General features: G+C 47.9%; 1 protein-coding gene across 1 annotated transcript in view; it reads left to right on the forward strand.

Moving 5' to 3' along the window:
• LOC139759278 (uncharacterized) overlaps positions 1-14,462 on the forward strand; it is a 237,589-nt gene that overhangs the window by 151,095 nt on the left and 72,032 nt on the right. The window contains exon 2 of the mRNA XM_071681422.1: positions 6,606-6,812. Within this exon, the coding sequence (XP_071537523.1) occupies positions 6,606-6,812 (207 nt within the window). The remainder of the gene's footprint in view (positions 1-6,605; positions 6,813-14,462) is intronic.

Consider the following 14,462-nt stretch of genomic DNA (forward strand, 5'->3'; position numbering starts at 1 on the left):
CTACCCTTTACCACGGTCCTCCCCTACCCTGGACACCTGTCACTCTGCCCCTCCCTCTCCCTCCACCCGGCCACCCTTCACCCCGCATCCCCTCACCCTGGCCACGTACTACTACCGTAACCCTACTGTGTTCACTTACCGTTCCCCTACCCCGGCTGTGTCACTTACTGCTGTTCTACCCCTGCTGTGTCACTTACTGCTGCTCTACCCCTGCTGTGTCATTTACTGCTGTTCTACCCCTGCTGTGTCCACTTACTGCTGCTTTACCCCTGCTGTGTCACTTACTGCTGCCCTACCCCTGCTGTGTCACTTACTGCTGCTCTACCCCTGCTGTGTCCACTTACTGCTGCTCTACCCCTGCTGTGTCACTTACTGCTGCCCTACCCCTGCTGTGTCACTTACTGCTGCTCTACCCCTGCTGTGTCACTTACTGCTGCTCTACCCCTGCTGTGTCACTTACTGCTGTTCTACACCTGCTGTGTCACTTACTGCTGCTCTACCCCTGCTGTGTCACTGCTGCCCTACCCCTGCTGTGTCACTTACTGCTGCCCTACCCCTGCTGTGTCACTGCTGCTCTACCCCTGCTGTGTCACTTACTGCTGTTCTACCCCTGCTGTGTCCACTTACTGCTGCTTTACCCCTGCTGTGTCCACTTACTGCTGCTCTACCCCTGCTGTGTCACTTACTGCTGCTCTACCCCTGCTGGGTCCACTTACTACTGTTCTACCCCTGCTGTGTCCATTTACTGCTGTTCTACCCCAGCTGTGTCCACTTACTGCTGCTCTACCCCTGCTGTGTCCACTTACTGCTGCTCTACCCCTGCTGGGTCCACTTACTACTGTTCTACCCCTGCTGTGTCACTTACTGCTGCTCTACCCCGGCTGTGTCCACTTACTGCTGCCCTACCCCTGCTGTGTCACTTACTGCTGTCCTACCCCTGCTGTGTCACTTACTGCTGCCCTACCCCTGCTATGTCACTTACTGCTGCTCTACCCCTGCTGTGTCACTTACTGCTGCTCTACCCCTGCTGTGTCACTTACTGCTGCTCTACCCCTGCTGTGTCCACTTACTGCTGCCCTACCCCTGCTGTGTCCACTTACTGCTGCTCTACCCCTGCTGTGTCCACTTACTGCTGCTCTACCCCTGCTGTGTCACTTACTGCTGCCCTACCCCTGCTGTGTCCACTTACTGCTGCCCTACCCCTGCTGTGTCCACTTACTGCTGCTCTACCCCTGCTGTGTCACTTACTGCTGCCCTACCCCTGCTGTGTCCACTTACTGCTGCTCTACCCCTGCTGTGTCCACTTACTGCTGCTCTACCCCTGCTCTGTCACTTACTGCTGCCCTACCCCTGCTGTGTCCACTTACTGCTGCTCTACCCCTGCTGTGTCACTTACTGCTGCTCTACCCCGGCTGTGTCCACTTACTGCTGCTCTACCCCTGCTGTGTCTCTTACTGCTGCCCTACCCCTGCTGTGTCCACTTACTGCTGCTCTACCCCTGCTGTGTCCACTTACTGCTGCTCTACCCCTGCTGTGTCACTTACTGCTGCTCTACCCCTGCTGTGTCACTTACTGCTGCTCTACCCCTGCTGTGTCACTTACTGCTGCTCTACCCCTGCTGTGTCACTTACTGCTGCTCTACCCCTGCTGTGTCACTTACTGCTGCTCTACCCCTGCTGTGTCACTTACTGCTGCTCTACCCCTGCTGTGTCCACTTACTGCTGCTCTACCCCTGCTGTGTCACTTACTGCTGCTCTACCCCTGCTGTGTCACTGCTGCTCTACCCCTGCTGTGTCACTTACTGCTGTTCTACCCCTGCTGTGTCACTTACTGCTGCTCTACCCCTGCTGTGTCACTTACTGCTGCTCTACCCCTGCTGTGTCACTTACTGCTGCTCTACCCCTGCTGTGTCACTTACTGCTGCCCTACCCCTGATGTGTCCACTTACTGCTGCTCTACCCCTGCTGTGTCACTTACTGCTGCTCTACCCCTGCTGTGTCACTTACTGCTGCTCTACCCCTGCTGTGTCACTTACTGCTGCTCTACCCCTGCTGTGTCACTGCTGCTCTACCCCAGCTGTGTCACTTACTGCTGCTCTACCCCTGCTGTGTCCACTTACTGCTGTTCTACCCCTGCTGTGTCTACTTACTGCTGTTCTACCCCTGCTGTGTCACTTACTGCTGCTTTACCCCTGCTGTGTCCACTTACTGCTGCTTTACCCCTGCTGTGTCCACTTACTGCTGCTCTACCCCTGCTGTGTCACGTACTGCTGCCCTACCCTTGCTGTGTCCACTTACTGCTGCCCTACCCCTGCTGTGTCACTGCTGCTGCTCTACCCCTGCTCTGTCCACTTACTGCTGCTCTACCCCTGCTGTGTCACTTACTGCTGCCCTACCCCTGCTGTGTCACTTACTGCTGCTCTACCCCTGCTGTGTCACTTACTGCTGTTCTACCCCTGCTGTGTCACTGCTGCTCTACCCCTGCTGTGTCACGTACTGCTGCCCTACCCTTGCTGTGTCCACTTACTGCTGCCCTACCCCTGCTGTGTCACTTACTGCTGCCCTACCCCTGATGTGTCCACTTACTGCTGCTCTACCCCTGCTGTGTCCACTTACTGCTGCTCTACCCCTGTTGTGTCCACTTACTGCTGCTCTACCCTTGCTGTGTCCACTTACTGCTGCCCTACCCCTGCTGTGTCCACTTACTGCTGCCCTACTCCTGCTGTGTCACTTACTGCTGCTTTACCCCTGCTGTGTCCTCTTACTGCTGTTCTACCCCTGCTGTGTCACTTACTGCTGCTCTACCCCTGCTGTGTCCACTTACTGCTGCCCTACCCCTGCTGTGTCACTTACTGCTGCTCTACCCCTGCTGTGTCCTCTTACTGCTGTTCTACCCCTGCTGTGTCACTTACTGCTGCCCTACCCCTGATGTGTCCACTTACTGCTGCTCTACCCCTGCTGTGTCCACTTACTGCTGCTCTACCTCTGTTGTGTCCACTTACTGCTGCTCTACCCCTGCTGTGTCCACTTACTGCTGCCCTACCCCTGCTGTGTCCACTTACTGCTGCCCTACCCCTGCTGTGTCCACTTACTGCTGCTCTACCCCTGCTGTGTCCACTTACTGCTGCTCTACCCCTGCTGTGTCACTTACTGCTGCTCTACCCCTGCTGTGTCACTTACTGCTGCTCTACCCCTGCTGTGTCCACTTACTGCTGCTCTACCCCGGCTGTGTCCACTTACTGCTGCTCTACCCCGGCTGTGTCCACTTACTGCTGCTCTACCCCTGCTGTGTCCGCTTACTGCTGCTCTACCCCTGCTGTGTCACTTACTGCTGCTCTACCCCTGCTGTGTCACTTACTGCTGCTCTACCCGTGCTGTGTCACTTACTGCTGCTCTACCCCTGCTGTGTCCACTTACTGCTGCTCTACCCTTGCTGTGTCACTTACTGCTGCTCTCCCCCTGCTGTGTCACTTACTGCTGCTCTACCCCTGCTGTGTCACTTACTGCTGCTCTACCCCTGCTGTGTCCACTTACTGCTGCTCTACCCCTGCTGTGTCCACTTACTGCTGCTCTACCCCTGCTCTGTCAACTTATCGCTACTCTTAGAGAAGATGGAATATGAACCAGCATTACATGGCCCAGTGCGAGTTGTTTGGTAAGACTGGAAAGTACTCTGGCTCTGACAACCTTAGAACGTACAAGTGCAGTGTAGTGTGTAGTAGTTTGGCATGAAGCGGTCAGTGCAGTGTAGAGCAGGATGGAAGGTATTCTGGAGCAGGTTGGGATGCATCAGTATAGTGTAGTGTGGAGCAGGTTGGGATGCATCAGTGTGTTGTGCTGCTGGAGGTGGGCTCTGTGTATTGTGCTGCTGGAGGTGGGCTCTGTGTATTGTGCTGCTGGAGGTGGGCTCTGTGTATTGTGCTGCTGGAGGTGGGCTCTTAGTATTGTGCTGCTGGAGGTGGGTTCTTTGTGTTGTGCTGCTGGAGGTCGGCTCTGTGTATTGTTGCTGCTGGAGATGGGCCCTGTGTATTGTGCTGCTGGAGGTGTGCTCTGTGTATTGTGCTGCTGGAGGTCGGCTCTGTGTATTGTTGCTGCTGGAGATGGGCTCTGTGTATTGTGCTGCTGGAGGTGGGCTCTGTGTATTGTGCTGCTGGAGGTGGGCTCTGTGTATTGTGCTGCTGGAGGTGGGTTCTTTGTGTTGTGCTGCTGGAGGTCGGCTCTGTGTATTGTTGCTGCTGGAGATGGGCTCTGTGTATTGTGCTGCTGGAGGTGGGCTCTGTGTATTGTGCTGCTGGAGGTGGGCTCTTAGTATTGTGCTGCTGGAGGTGGGCTCTGTGTATTGTGCTGCTGGAGGTGGGCTCTTAGTATTGTGCTGCTGGAGGTGGGCTCTGTGTATTGTGCTGCTGGAGATGGGCTCTGTGTATTGTGCTGCTGGAGGTGGGCTCTTAGTATTGTGCTGCTGGAGGTGGGCTCTGTGTATTGTGCTGCTGGAGATGGGCTCTGTGTATTGTGCTGCTGGAGGTGGGCTCTTAGTATTGTGCTGCTGGAGGTGGGCTCTGTGTATTGTGCTGCTGGAGGTGGGCTCTTAGTATTGTGCTGCTGGAGGTGGGCTCTGTGTATTGTGCTGCTGGAGGTGGGCTCTGTGTATTGCTGCTGCTGGAGATGGGCCCTGTGTATTGTGCTGCTGGAGGTGGGCTCTTAGTATTGTGCTGCTGGAGGTGGGCTCTGTGTATTGTGCTGCTGGAGGTAGGCTCTGTGTATTGTGCTGCTGGGATGTGCTCTGTGTATTGTGCTGCTGGAGGTGGGCTCTGTGTATTGTTGCTGCTGGAGATGGGCTCTGTGTATTGTGCTGCTGGAGGTGGGCTCTGTATATTGTTGCTGCTGGAGGTGGGCTCTGTGTATTGTGCTGCTGGAGGTGGGCTCTGTGTATTGTTGCTGCTGGAGATGGGCTCTGTGTATTGTGCTGCTGGAGGTGGGCTCTGTGTATTGTGCTGCTGGAGGTGGGTTCTTTGTGTTGTGCTGCTGGAGGTGGGCTCTGTGTGTTGTGCTGCTGGGATGTGCTCTGTGTATTGTGCTGCTGGGATGTACTCTGTGTATTGTTGCTGCTGGAGGTGCTTCATACCCCAACGATTGCATAGATACAATGTTCGTGGTGTTCACAACAGGTGCTTCATAAAGAGGTACCTGACTGTGGTGGGAGCTACAATTTACCCTTTTTCTTCCTATTGATTGTCGTCTCATTGACCTGTTTCTCCTTAATATTAGACATCTGACTTACTTGTTCTTACATGTTAATTGATTCCCGACTTTACCCACTTCTTCATACCAATTATCCCTGAATTGCCTGCTTCTCCGTTAGTTTCTTCTTCATAATGATGATCATCCTCTGTTCACCCACTCTGTAGTGATTAACCCCAGCTTTACTTGCTTTTACGTAGTACTTAAATCCCAAATTACACGCTTTTCCAAACAAGTTAACCCCCTATTGGCTCTTCGCTAATTAATTCTAATTATCTGCGTCTCCAAACTAATTGACTGCCACTTGCTTATTCATTTTGATTAATTTCCATGTCCATGCTTCTCCTTACTAATTTACTTGCACCTGCTTTTCTGTGCTGATTTATCCCCATATAATGTGCTTCTCCATGTTGATTTACCCCCACTAATCTGCTTCACTGATTTACTCCCACCTAATCTGCTTCACTGATTTACTCCCACCTAATTTGCTTCTCTGTACTTGCTAATCCCCAGCTAATCTGCTTCTCCGTACATGACAACCCCCACTTCACCATACACGTTCATGATATAGCATATTAACTCAGTCCTCTCTTAACCTGACCCTTTCTTCTCCTTTAATTGACTTAACTTCACCCTTACCCCATCACCAGGACTAGTGACCTAATCCCATGTCTGTGTCTGGCAGGGATGGCCCTAGAGCAGTGATCTAACCCATGTCTGTGTCTAGTGCGATGGCCCTAGTACAGTGATCTAACTTCATGACTGTGTCTGGCAGGGATGGCTCCAGAGCAGTGATTTAACTGTCTGTGTCTGGCAGGGATGGCCCTAGAGAAGTGATTTAACACAGTGTCTGTGTCGGGCTTTGATGGCCCTAGAGCAGTAATCTAACCCCATGTCTGTGTCTGGCAGGGATGGCCCCTAGAGCAGTGATCTAACACCGTGTCTGTGTCTAGCAAGGATGGCCCTATAGCAGTGATCTAACACCATGTCTGTGTCTGGCAGGGATGGCTCTAGAGCAGTGATCTAACCCCATGACTGTGTCTGTCAGGGATGGCCCTAGAGCAGTGATCTAACCCCAGGACTGTGTCTGGCAGGGATGGCCCTAGAGCAATGATCTAACCCCATGACTGTGTCTGGCATGGATGACCCTAGAGCAGTGATTTAACAGTGTCTGTGTTTGGCAAGGATGGCCCCAGAGCAGTGATCTAGCCCCATGTCTGTGTCTGGCTTTGGTGGCTCTAGAGCATTGATCTAACACCGTGTCTGTGCCTGGCAGGGATGGCCCTAGAGCAGTGATCTAACACCATGTCTGTGTCTGGCAGGGATGGCCCTAGAGCAGTGATCTAACATTATGTCTGTGTCTGGCAGGGATGAGCCATGACCAGAGGTATGTACTGTTCCGTGCTGGGGAGGTAGCCGACACAGCCGTCAAGACCTTCGTTGAGACGGGACGCAGTGACCTGATCGACCAACATGCCCAGGTAGGTGCTCCACTTTGTGCTTATCCTGTATCTTTGCTGACCTTTCTCACTCATTCCTTACCCCCTGCTAACCTGTACCTTACCCTGCCCCTCTGCTGACCTTTACACCTGGCCTTCACTGCTGACCTATACACCTCCCCTTATCCACCACTGACCTATACACCTCGCCTTATCCACTGCTGACCTATACTTCTTGCCTTATCCACTGCTGACCTATACACCTTGCCTTATCAACTGCTAACCTTTACACCTGGCTTTCTCCACAGCTGACCTATACACCTAGCCGGCTCCACTGCTGACCCATACACCTGGCCTGCTCCACCTGGTTTGCCCAACTGCTGACTTGCACTTTAGCCCTGCCCCACTGCTGATCTGTACCCCTACCCTGGCCCACAGCTGATCTATATCCCTACTCTGGCCCACTGCTGATCTGTACCCCTACCCTGACCCACTGCTGATCTGTACCACTCCCCTAGCCCACTGCTGATCTGTACCCCTACCCTGGCCCACTGCTGAGCTGTACCCCTATCCTGGCCCACTGCTGATCTGTACCCCTACCCTGGCCCCACTGCTGAGCTGTACCCCTACCCTGACTCACTGCTGAGCTGTACCCCTACTCTGGCCCACTGCTGAGCTGTACCCCTACCCTGGCCCACTGCTGATCTGTACCACTACCCTGACCCACTATTGATCTGTACCCCTACCCTGGCCCACTGCTGATCTATACCACTACCCTGGCCTACTAACGATCTGCACCTCCACCGTGGCCCATTGCTGATCTATGGAGGCAAGGTGAAGATTTGTAGAGATTTTCAAAAAAGAAGAGAGAATGTTAAGGAGAAGAGAGTGTTGAGAGTAAGTGAGCTTGGAAAGGAGACTTGTATGAGGAAGTACCAGGTGAGATTGAGTGTAGAATGGCAAAAGGTGAGAGCAAATGATGTGAGGGGTGTGTGTGAGGATTGGGATGTATTTACGGAAGCAGTGATGGGTTGTACAAAAGAGGAAGGTGGGAGATGGGCAGTTTAGAAAGGGTAGTGAGTGGTGGGATGAAGAAGTAAAGTTCTTAGTGAAAGAGAAAAGAGAGGCATTTGGACGATACTTGTAAGGAAGGAGTGTAAATGACTGGGAGATGTATAAAAGAAAGCAGCAGGTGGTCAAGAGAAAGGTGCTAGAGTTGAAAAAGAGAGCAAATGAGAGTTGGGGTGAGAGAGTATCATTAAACTTTATGGAGAATAAAAAGATGTGTTGGAAGGAGGCTAATAATATGCGTAAGACAAGAGAACAAATGGGAACATCAGTGAAGGGGGCAAGGGAGGGATGTAATAACATGTAGTGATGAAGTGAGGAGATGGACTGAGTATTTTGAAGGTTTGTTGAATGTAATTGATGATAGAGTGGCAGATGTACTGTGTTTTGTGGTGTGCTAAGTGAGAGGGTCAGGGAGAATGGTTTGGTTAAGAGGGAAGCTTTGCGGAATATGAAATCCGGCAAGGCGGCAGGTTTGGATGATATGGCAGTAGAATTTGTTAAAAAAAGAGATGACTGTATTGTTGATTAGTTGTAAGGATATTCATTGTATATATGGATCATGATGAAGTGCCTGAGGATTGGCAGAATGCATGCATGGTGCCATTGTACAAAGGCAATGGGGATAGAGGTGAGTGTTCAAACTATAGAGGCATAAGTTTGTTTGGTATTCCTGGGAAATTGTATAGGAGGGTATTGAGAGGATGAAGACATGTACAGAGCATGAGACTGGGGAGGAGCAGTGTGGTTTCAGAAGTGGTAGAGGATGTGTGGATCAGGTGTTTGCTTTGAAGAATGTGTGTGAGAAATACTTAGAAAAACAGATGGGTTTGTACGTAGCATTTATGGATCTGGAGAAGGCATTTGACAGTGTTGATAGAGAAGCTTTGTGGAAGGTCTTAAAAGTATATTGTGTGGGAGGTAAGCAGGGGTGTATCTTGGGGAAATAGCTTCTATGGCAAACACTGAAATTGCACCCCTGGCTTGATTAAAAATGTACATACAGTGGATGTATATAAAAATATATATACTGTGTAATTATAAACTTATCCCTGGGGATAGGGGAGAAAGAATACTTCCCACGCATTCCTCACATGTCGTAGAAGGTGACTAAAGGGGATGGGAGCGGGGGAGCTGGAAACCCTCCCATCCTTGTATTTTAACTTTCTAAAAGGGGAAACAGAAGGAGTCATGTGGGGAGTGCTCATCCTCCTTGAAGGCTCAGATTGGGGTGTCTAAATGTGTGTGGATGTAACCAAGATGAGAAAAAAGGAGAGATAGGTAGTATGTTTGAGGAAAGGAACCTGGATGTTTTGGCTCTGAGTGAAACGAAGCTCGAGGGTAAAGGAGAAGAGTGGTTTGGGAATGTCTTGGGAGTAAAGTCAGGGGTTAGTGAGAGGACAAGAGCAAGGGAAGGAGTAGCACTACTCCTGAAACAGGAGTGGTGGGAGTATGCGATAGAGTGTAAGAAAGTAAACCTAGATTGATATGGGTAAAACTGAAAGTGGATGGAGAGAGATGGGTGATTATTGGTGCATATGCACCTGGGCATGAGAAGAAAGATCATGAGAGGCAAGTGTTTTGGGAGCAGCTGAGTGAGTGTGTTAGTAGTTTTGATGCACGAGACTGGGTGATGGGTGATTTGAATGCAAAGGTGAGTAATGTGGAAGTTGAGGAAATAATTGGTGTACATGGGGTGTTCAGTGTCGTAAATGGAAATGGTGAAGAGCTTGTAGATTTATGTGCTGAAAAAGGACTGATGATTGGGAATACCTGGTTTAAAAAGATAGATATACATAAATATATGTATGTAAGTAGGAGAGATAGCCAGAGGGTGTTATTGGATTACGTGTTAATTGATAGGCGTGCCAAAGAGAGACTTTTGGATGTTAATGTGCTGAGAGGTGCAACTGGAGGGATGTCTGATCATTATCTTGTGGAGGCAAAGGTTAAGATTTGCAGAGATTTTCAGAAAAGAAGAGAGAATGTTGGGGTGAAGAGAGTGGTGAGAGTAAGTGAGCTTGGGAAGGAGACTTGTGTGAGGAAGTACCAGGAGAGACTGAGTACAGAATGGAAAAAGGTGAGAACAAAGGACATAAGGGAAGTGGGGGAGGAATGGGATGTATTTAGGGAAGCAGTGATGGCTTGCGCAAAAGATGCTTGTGGCATGAGAAGCTTGGGAGGTGGGCAGATTAGAAAGGATAGTGAGTGGTGGGATGAAGAAGTAAGATTGTTAGTGAAAGAGAAGACAGGCATTTGGGCAATTTTTACAGGGAAATAATGCAAATGAGTGGGAGATGTATAAAAGAAAGAGACAGGAGGTCAAGAGAAAGATGCAACAGGTGAAAAATAGGGCAAATGAGAGTTGGGGTGAGAGAGTATCATTAAATTTGAGGGAGAATAAAAAGATGTTTTGGAAGGAGGTAAATAATGTGCGTAAGACAAGGGAATCAATGGGAACTTCAGTGAAAGGGGGCTAATGGGGAGTAGTGGTAATGTGAGAAGGAGATGGAGTGAGTATTTTGAAGGGTTGTTGAATGTGTTTGATGATGGAGTGGCAGATATAGGGTGTTTTGGCCAAGGTGGTGTGCAAAGTGAGAGGGTTAGGGAGAATGTTCAATGATTAGGTAAACAAAGAGGTAGTAAAAGCTTTGCTGAAGATGAAAGCCAGCAAGGCAGCGGGTTTTGATGGTATTGCAGTGGAATTTATTAAAAAAGGGGGTGACTGTACTGTTGACTGGTTGGTAAGGTTATTTAATGTATGTATGACTCATGGTGAGGTGCCTGAGGATTGGCGGAATGCTTGCATAGTGCCATTTACAAAGGCAAAGGGGATAAAAGTGAGTGCTCAAATTACAGAGGTATAAGTTTGTTGAGTATTCCTAGGAAATTATATGGGAGGGTATTGATTGAGAGGGTGAAGGCATTTACAGAGCATCAGATTAGGGAAGAGCAGTGTGGTTTCAGAAGTGGTAGAGGATGAGTGGATCAGGTGTTTGCTTTGAAGAATGTATGTGAGAAATACTTAGAAAAGCAAATGGATTTGTATGTAGCATTTATGGATCTGGAGAAGGCATATGATAGAGTTGATAGAGATGCTTTTTGGAAGGTATTAAGAATATATGGTGCGGGAGGCAAGTTATTAGAAGCATTGAAAAGTTTTTATCGAGGATGTAAGGCATATGTACGTGTAGGAAGAGAGGAAAGTGATTGGTTCTTAGTGAATGTAGGTTTGCGGTAGGGGTGTGTGATGTCTCTCCATGGTTGTTTAATTTGTTTATGGATTGGGTTGTTAGGGAGGTGAATGCAAGAGTTTTGGAAAGAAGGGCAAGTATGCAGTCTGTTGTGGATGAGAGAGCTTGGGAAGTGAGTCAGTTGTTGTTCGCTGATGATACAGCCCTGGTGGCTGATTCATGTGAGAAACTGCAGAAGCTGGTGACTGAGTTTGGTAAAGTGTGTGAAAGAAGAAAGCTGAGAGTAAATGTGAATAAGAGCAAGGTTATTAGGTATACAGTAGGATTGAGGGACAAGTCAATTGGAGGTAAGTTTGAATGGAGAAAAACTGGAGGAAGTGAAGTGCTTTAGATATGTGGGAGTGGATTTGGTAGCGGATGGAACCATGGAAGCGGAAGTGAATCATAGGGTAGGGGAGGGGGCGAAAGTTCTGGGAGCACTGAAGAAAGCAAAAATGGGTATGTTTTGAAGGAATAGTGGTTCCAACAATGTTATATGGTTGTGAGGCATGGGCTATAGATAGAGTTGTGCGGAGGAGGGTAGATGTGCTGGAAATGAGATGTTTGAGGACAATAAGTAGTGTGAGGTGGTTTGATTAAGTAATAAAAGGGTAAGAGAGATGTGTGGTAATAAAAAGGGTGTGGTTGAGAGAGCAGAAGGGGGTGTTTTGAAATGGTTTGGTCATATGGAGAGAATGAGTGAGGAAAGACTGACCAAGAGGATGTATGTGTCTGACATGGAGGGAATGAGGGGAAGCGGGAAACCAAATTGGAGGTGGAAAGATGGAGTGAAAAAGATTTTGAGTGATCGGGGCCTAAACATACAGGAGGGTGGAAGGTGTGCAAGGAATAGAGTGAATTGGAACGATGTGGTATACCGGGGTTGACCTGCTGTCGATGGATTGAACCAGGGCATGTGAAGCGTCTGGGGTAAACCATGGAAAGTTCTGTGGGGCCTGGATATGGAAAAGGAGCTGTGGTTTCGGTGCATTATTACATGACAGCTAGAGACTGAGTGCGAATGAATGTGGCCTTTGTTGTCTTTTCCTAGCACTACCTCGCACACATGAGGGGGAAGGGAGTTTTTATTTCATGTGTGGCGGGGTGGCGATGGGAATGAATAAAGGCAGACAGTATGAATTATGTACATGTGTATATATGTATATGTCTGTGTGCATATATATGTATACGTTGAGATGTATAGGTATGCATATTTGCGTGTGTGGACGTGTATGTATGTACATGTGTATGTGGGTGGGTTGGGCCATTCTTTCGTCTGTTTCCTTGTGCTACCTCGCTAATGCAGGAGACAGCGACAAAGTAAAATAAATAGATAAATAGATTATAAACTGTTGAAGAGTTAGACCAAACTTAACTTTATATAAACTCTTAAAGTTAAAGGTTTATTTGATCAAAATTGTAACATAGAAGCGGTAATGCAACTGATAGTAGCAAAATATTACTATAGGTGAAAAGTATTTAATGAGTATCTGTCAGTAAATGAGAGCATTATGATATATTTAACATGATTATTTCAAGTATAAAAGTATTTGAATATCTTTTCTTTTAGTTTTGAAACAAAAAGTATTTTGAGCTGAAAAATACCCTTAACTATTCAGGGGCGTATCAAGGGGAAATAGCGCCTATGGTAAGCACTGAAATTGCGCTCCTAGCATGATTATAAATGTACATACAGTGGATGTATATAAAAATATATGCAGTGTAATTATAAACTTTTGAAGAGTTAGGCTAAACTTAAATTTATATAAACTCTAAAGACTGAAAGTTAGACTTATTTGACCAAAATTTTAACGTAGAAACGATAATGTAACTGATAGTAGCAAAATATTACAATAGTTGAAAAGTAGGTGAGTTTCTTTTTTATATCTCAAAACGAAACCGTTAAAAAATGTCAATCAGGTAGCATATGTTAAAAAACAAACCTGTTGAGTGCCCCCCCCCCCCCCTTCAAGTGGTGCCCAGGGCTTCTACCCTATCTGCTGTACCATAGATACGCCACTAGAGTTAAGTTGCTAGAAGCAGTGAAAAGTTTTTACCAATGGTGTAAGACATGTGTATGAGTAGGAAGAGAGGAGAGTGATTGCTTCCCAGTGAATGACTGTCTGCAGCAGGGGTGTGCGAGTTCCCCCCTTGGTTAATTTGTTTATGGATGGGATGGTTAGGGAGGTAAATGCAAGTTTTGGACATAGGGGCAAATATGCAGTCTGTTAGGGATGAAAGGGCCTGGGAAGTGAGTCTGTTGTTGTTCGCTGACGATACAGCTCGTGGCTGATTCGAGGGAGAAACTGGAGAAGTTGGTGACTAGGTTTAGAAAAGTATATGACAGGAGAAAGCTGAGAGTAAATGAGAATAAGAGCAAGGTTATTAGGTCCATTAGGGTTGAGGGACAGGTTGATTTGGATTTAAGTTTGAATGGAGAAAAATTGGAGGAAGTGAAGTGTTTTAGATGTCTGGGAGTGGACTTAGCAGCAGATGAAACCATGGAAGAGGAAGAGTCATAGGATGGGGGAGGGGGCGAAGGTTCTAGGAGCGATGAAGAATGTGTGGAAGGAGTGAATGTTGTCTCGAAGAGCAAAAATGGGTATGCTTGAAGGAATAGTAGTTCCAGCAATGTTATATGGTTGCAAGGCGTGGGCTATAGAAAAGGTTGTACAGAGTGGGGTGGATGTGTTGGAAATGATATGTTTGAGGACAAGATGTGTTGTCAGGTTGGTTTCATTAAATAATGAAAGGGTAAGAGAGATGTGTGGAAACAGAAAGAGTTTAGTTGAGAGAGCAAAAGAGGGTGTGTTGGAGTGGTTTGGACATATGGGGAGAATGAGTGAGGAAAGATTGACAAAGAGGATATATGTGTCAGAGGTAGAGAGAAAAAGGAGAAGCGGGAGACCAAACTGGAGGTGGAAGGACAGAGTGAAAAAGATTTTGAGTGATCAGGACCTGAACATACCGGAGGGTGAGAGGCATGCAAGGAATAGAGTGAATTGGAACAATGTGGTATACCAGGGTAGATGTGCTGTCAGTGGACTGAACCAGGGCATGTGAAGCATCTGGGGTAAACCATGGAAAGGTCTGTGGGGCCTGGATATGGTTAGGAAGATGTGGTTTTGGTGCATTGCACTGAGTGTGAACAAATGTGCCTTTTTTTGTCTGTTTTCCTGGTGCTACCTTGCTGAAGCAGGAGGTAACAATGCTGTTTCCTGTGTGATGGAGTAGCACCAAGAATGGATAAAGGCAAACAATTATGAATATGTACATGTGTACATATGTCCAGACCATATCAACACACCCTCTTTTGCTCTTTCACCCACACTCTTTTACCACACATCTCTCTTACCCTTTCATTACTAATTCAATCAAAACATCTCACACCACATTTTGTCCTCAAACATTTCATTTCCAATACATCCTCCCTCCTCCATACACATTTTCTATAGCCCATGCCTTGCAACCATATAACACTGTTG

The sequence above is a fragment of the Panulirus ornatus genome, chromosome 32, assembly GCF_036320965.1.
Source record: "Panulirus ornatus isolate Po-2019 chromosome 32, ASM3632096v1, whole genome shotgun sequence".
In the NCBI taxonomy this organism is placed as follows: domain Eukaryota; kingdom Metazoa; phylum Arthropoda; class Malacostraca; order Decapoda; family Palinuridae; genus Panulirus; species Panulirus ornatus.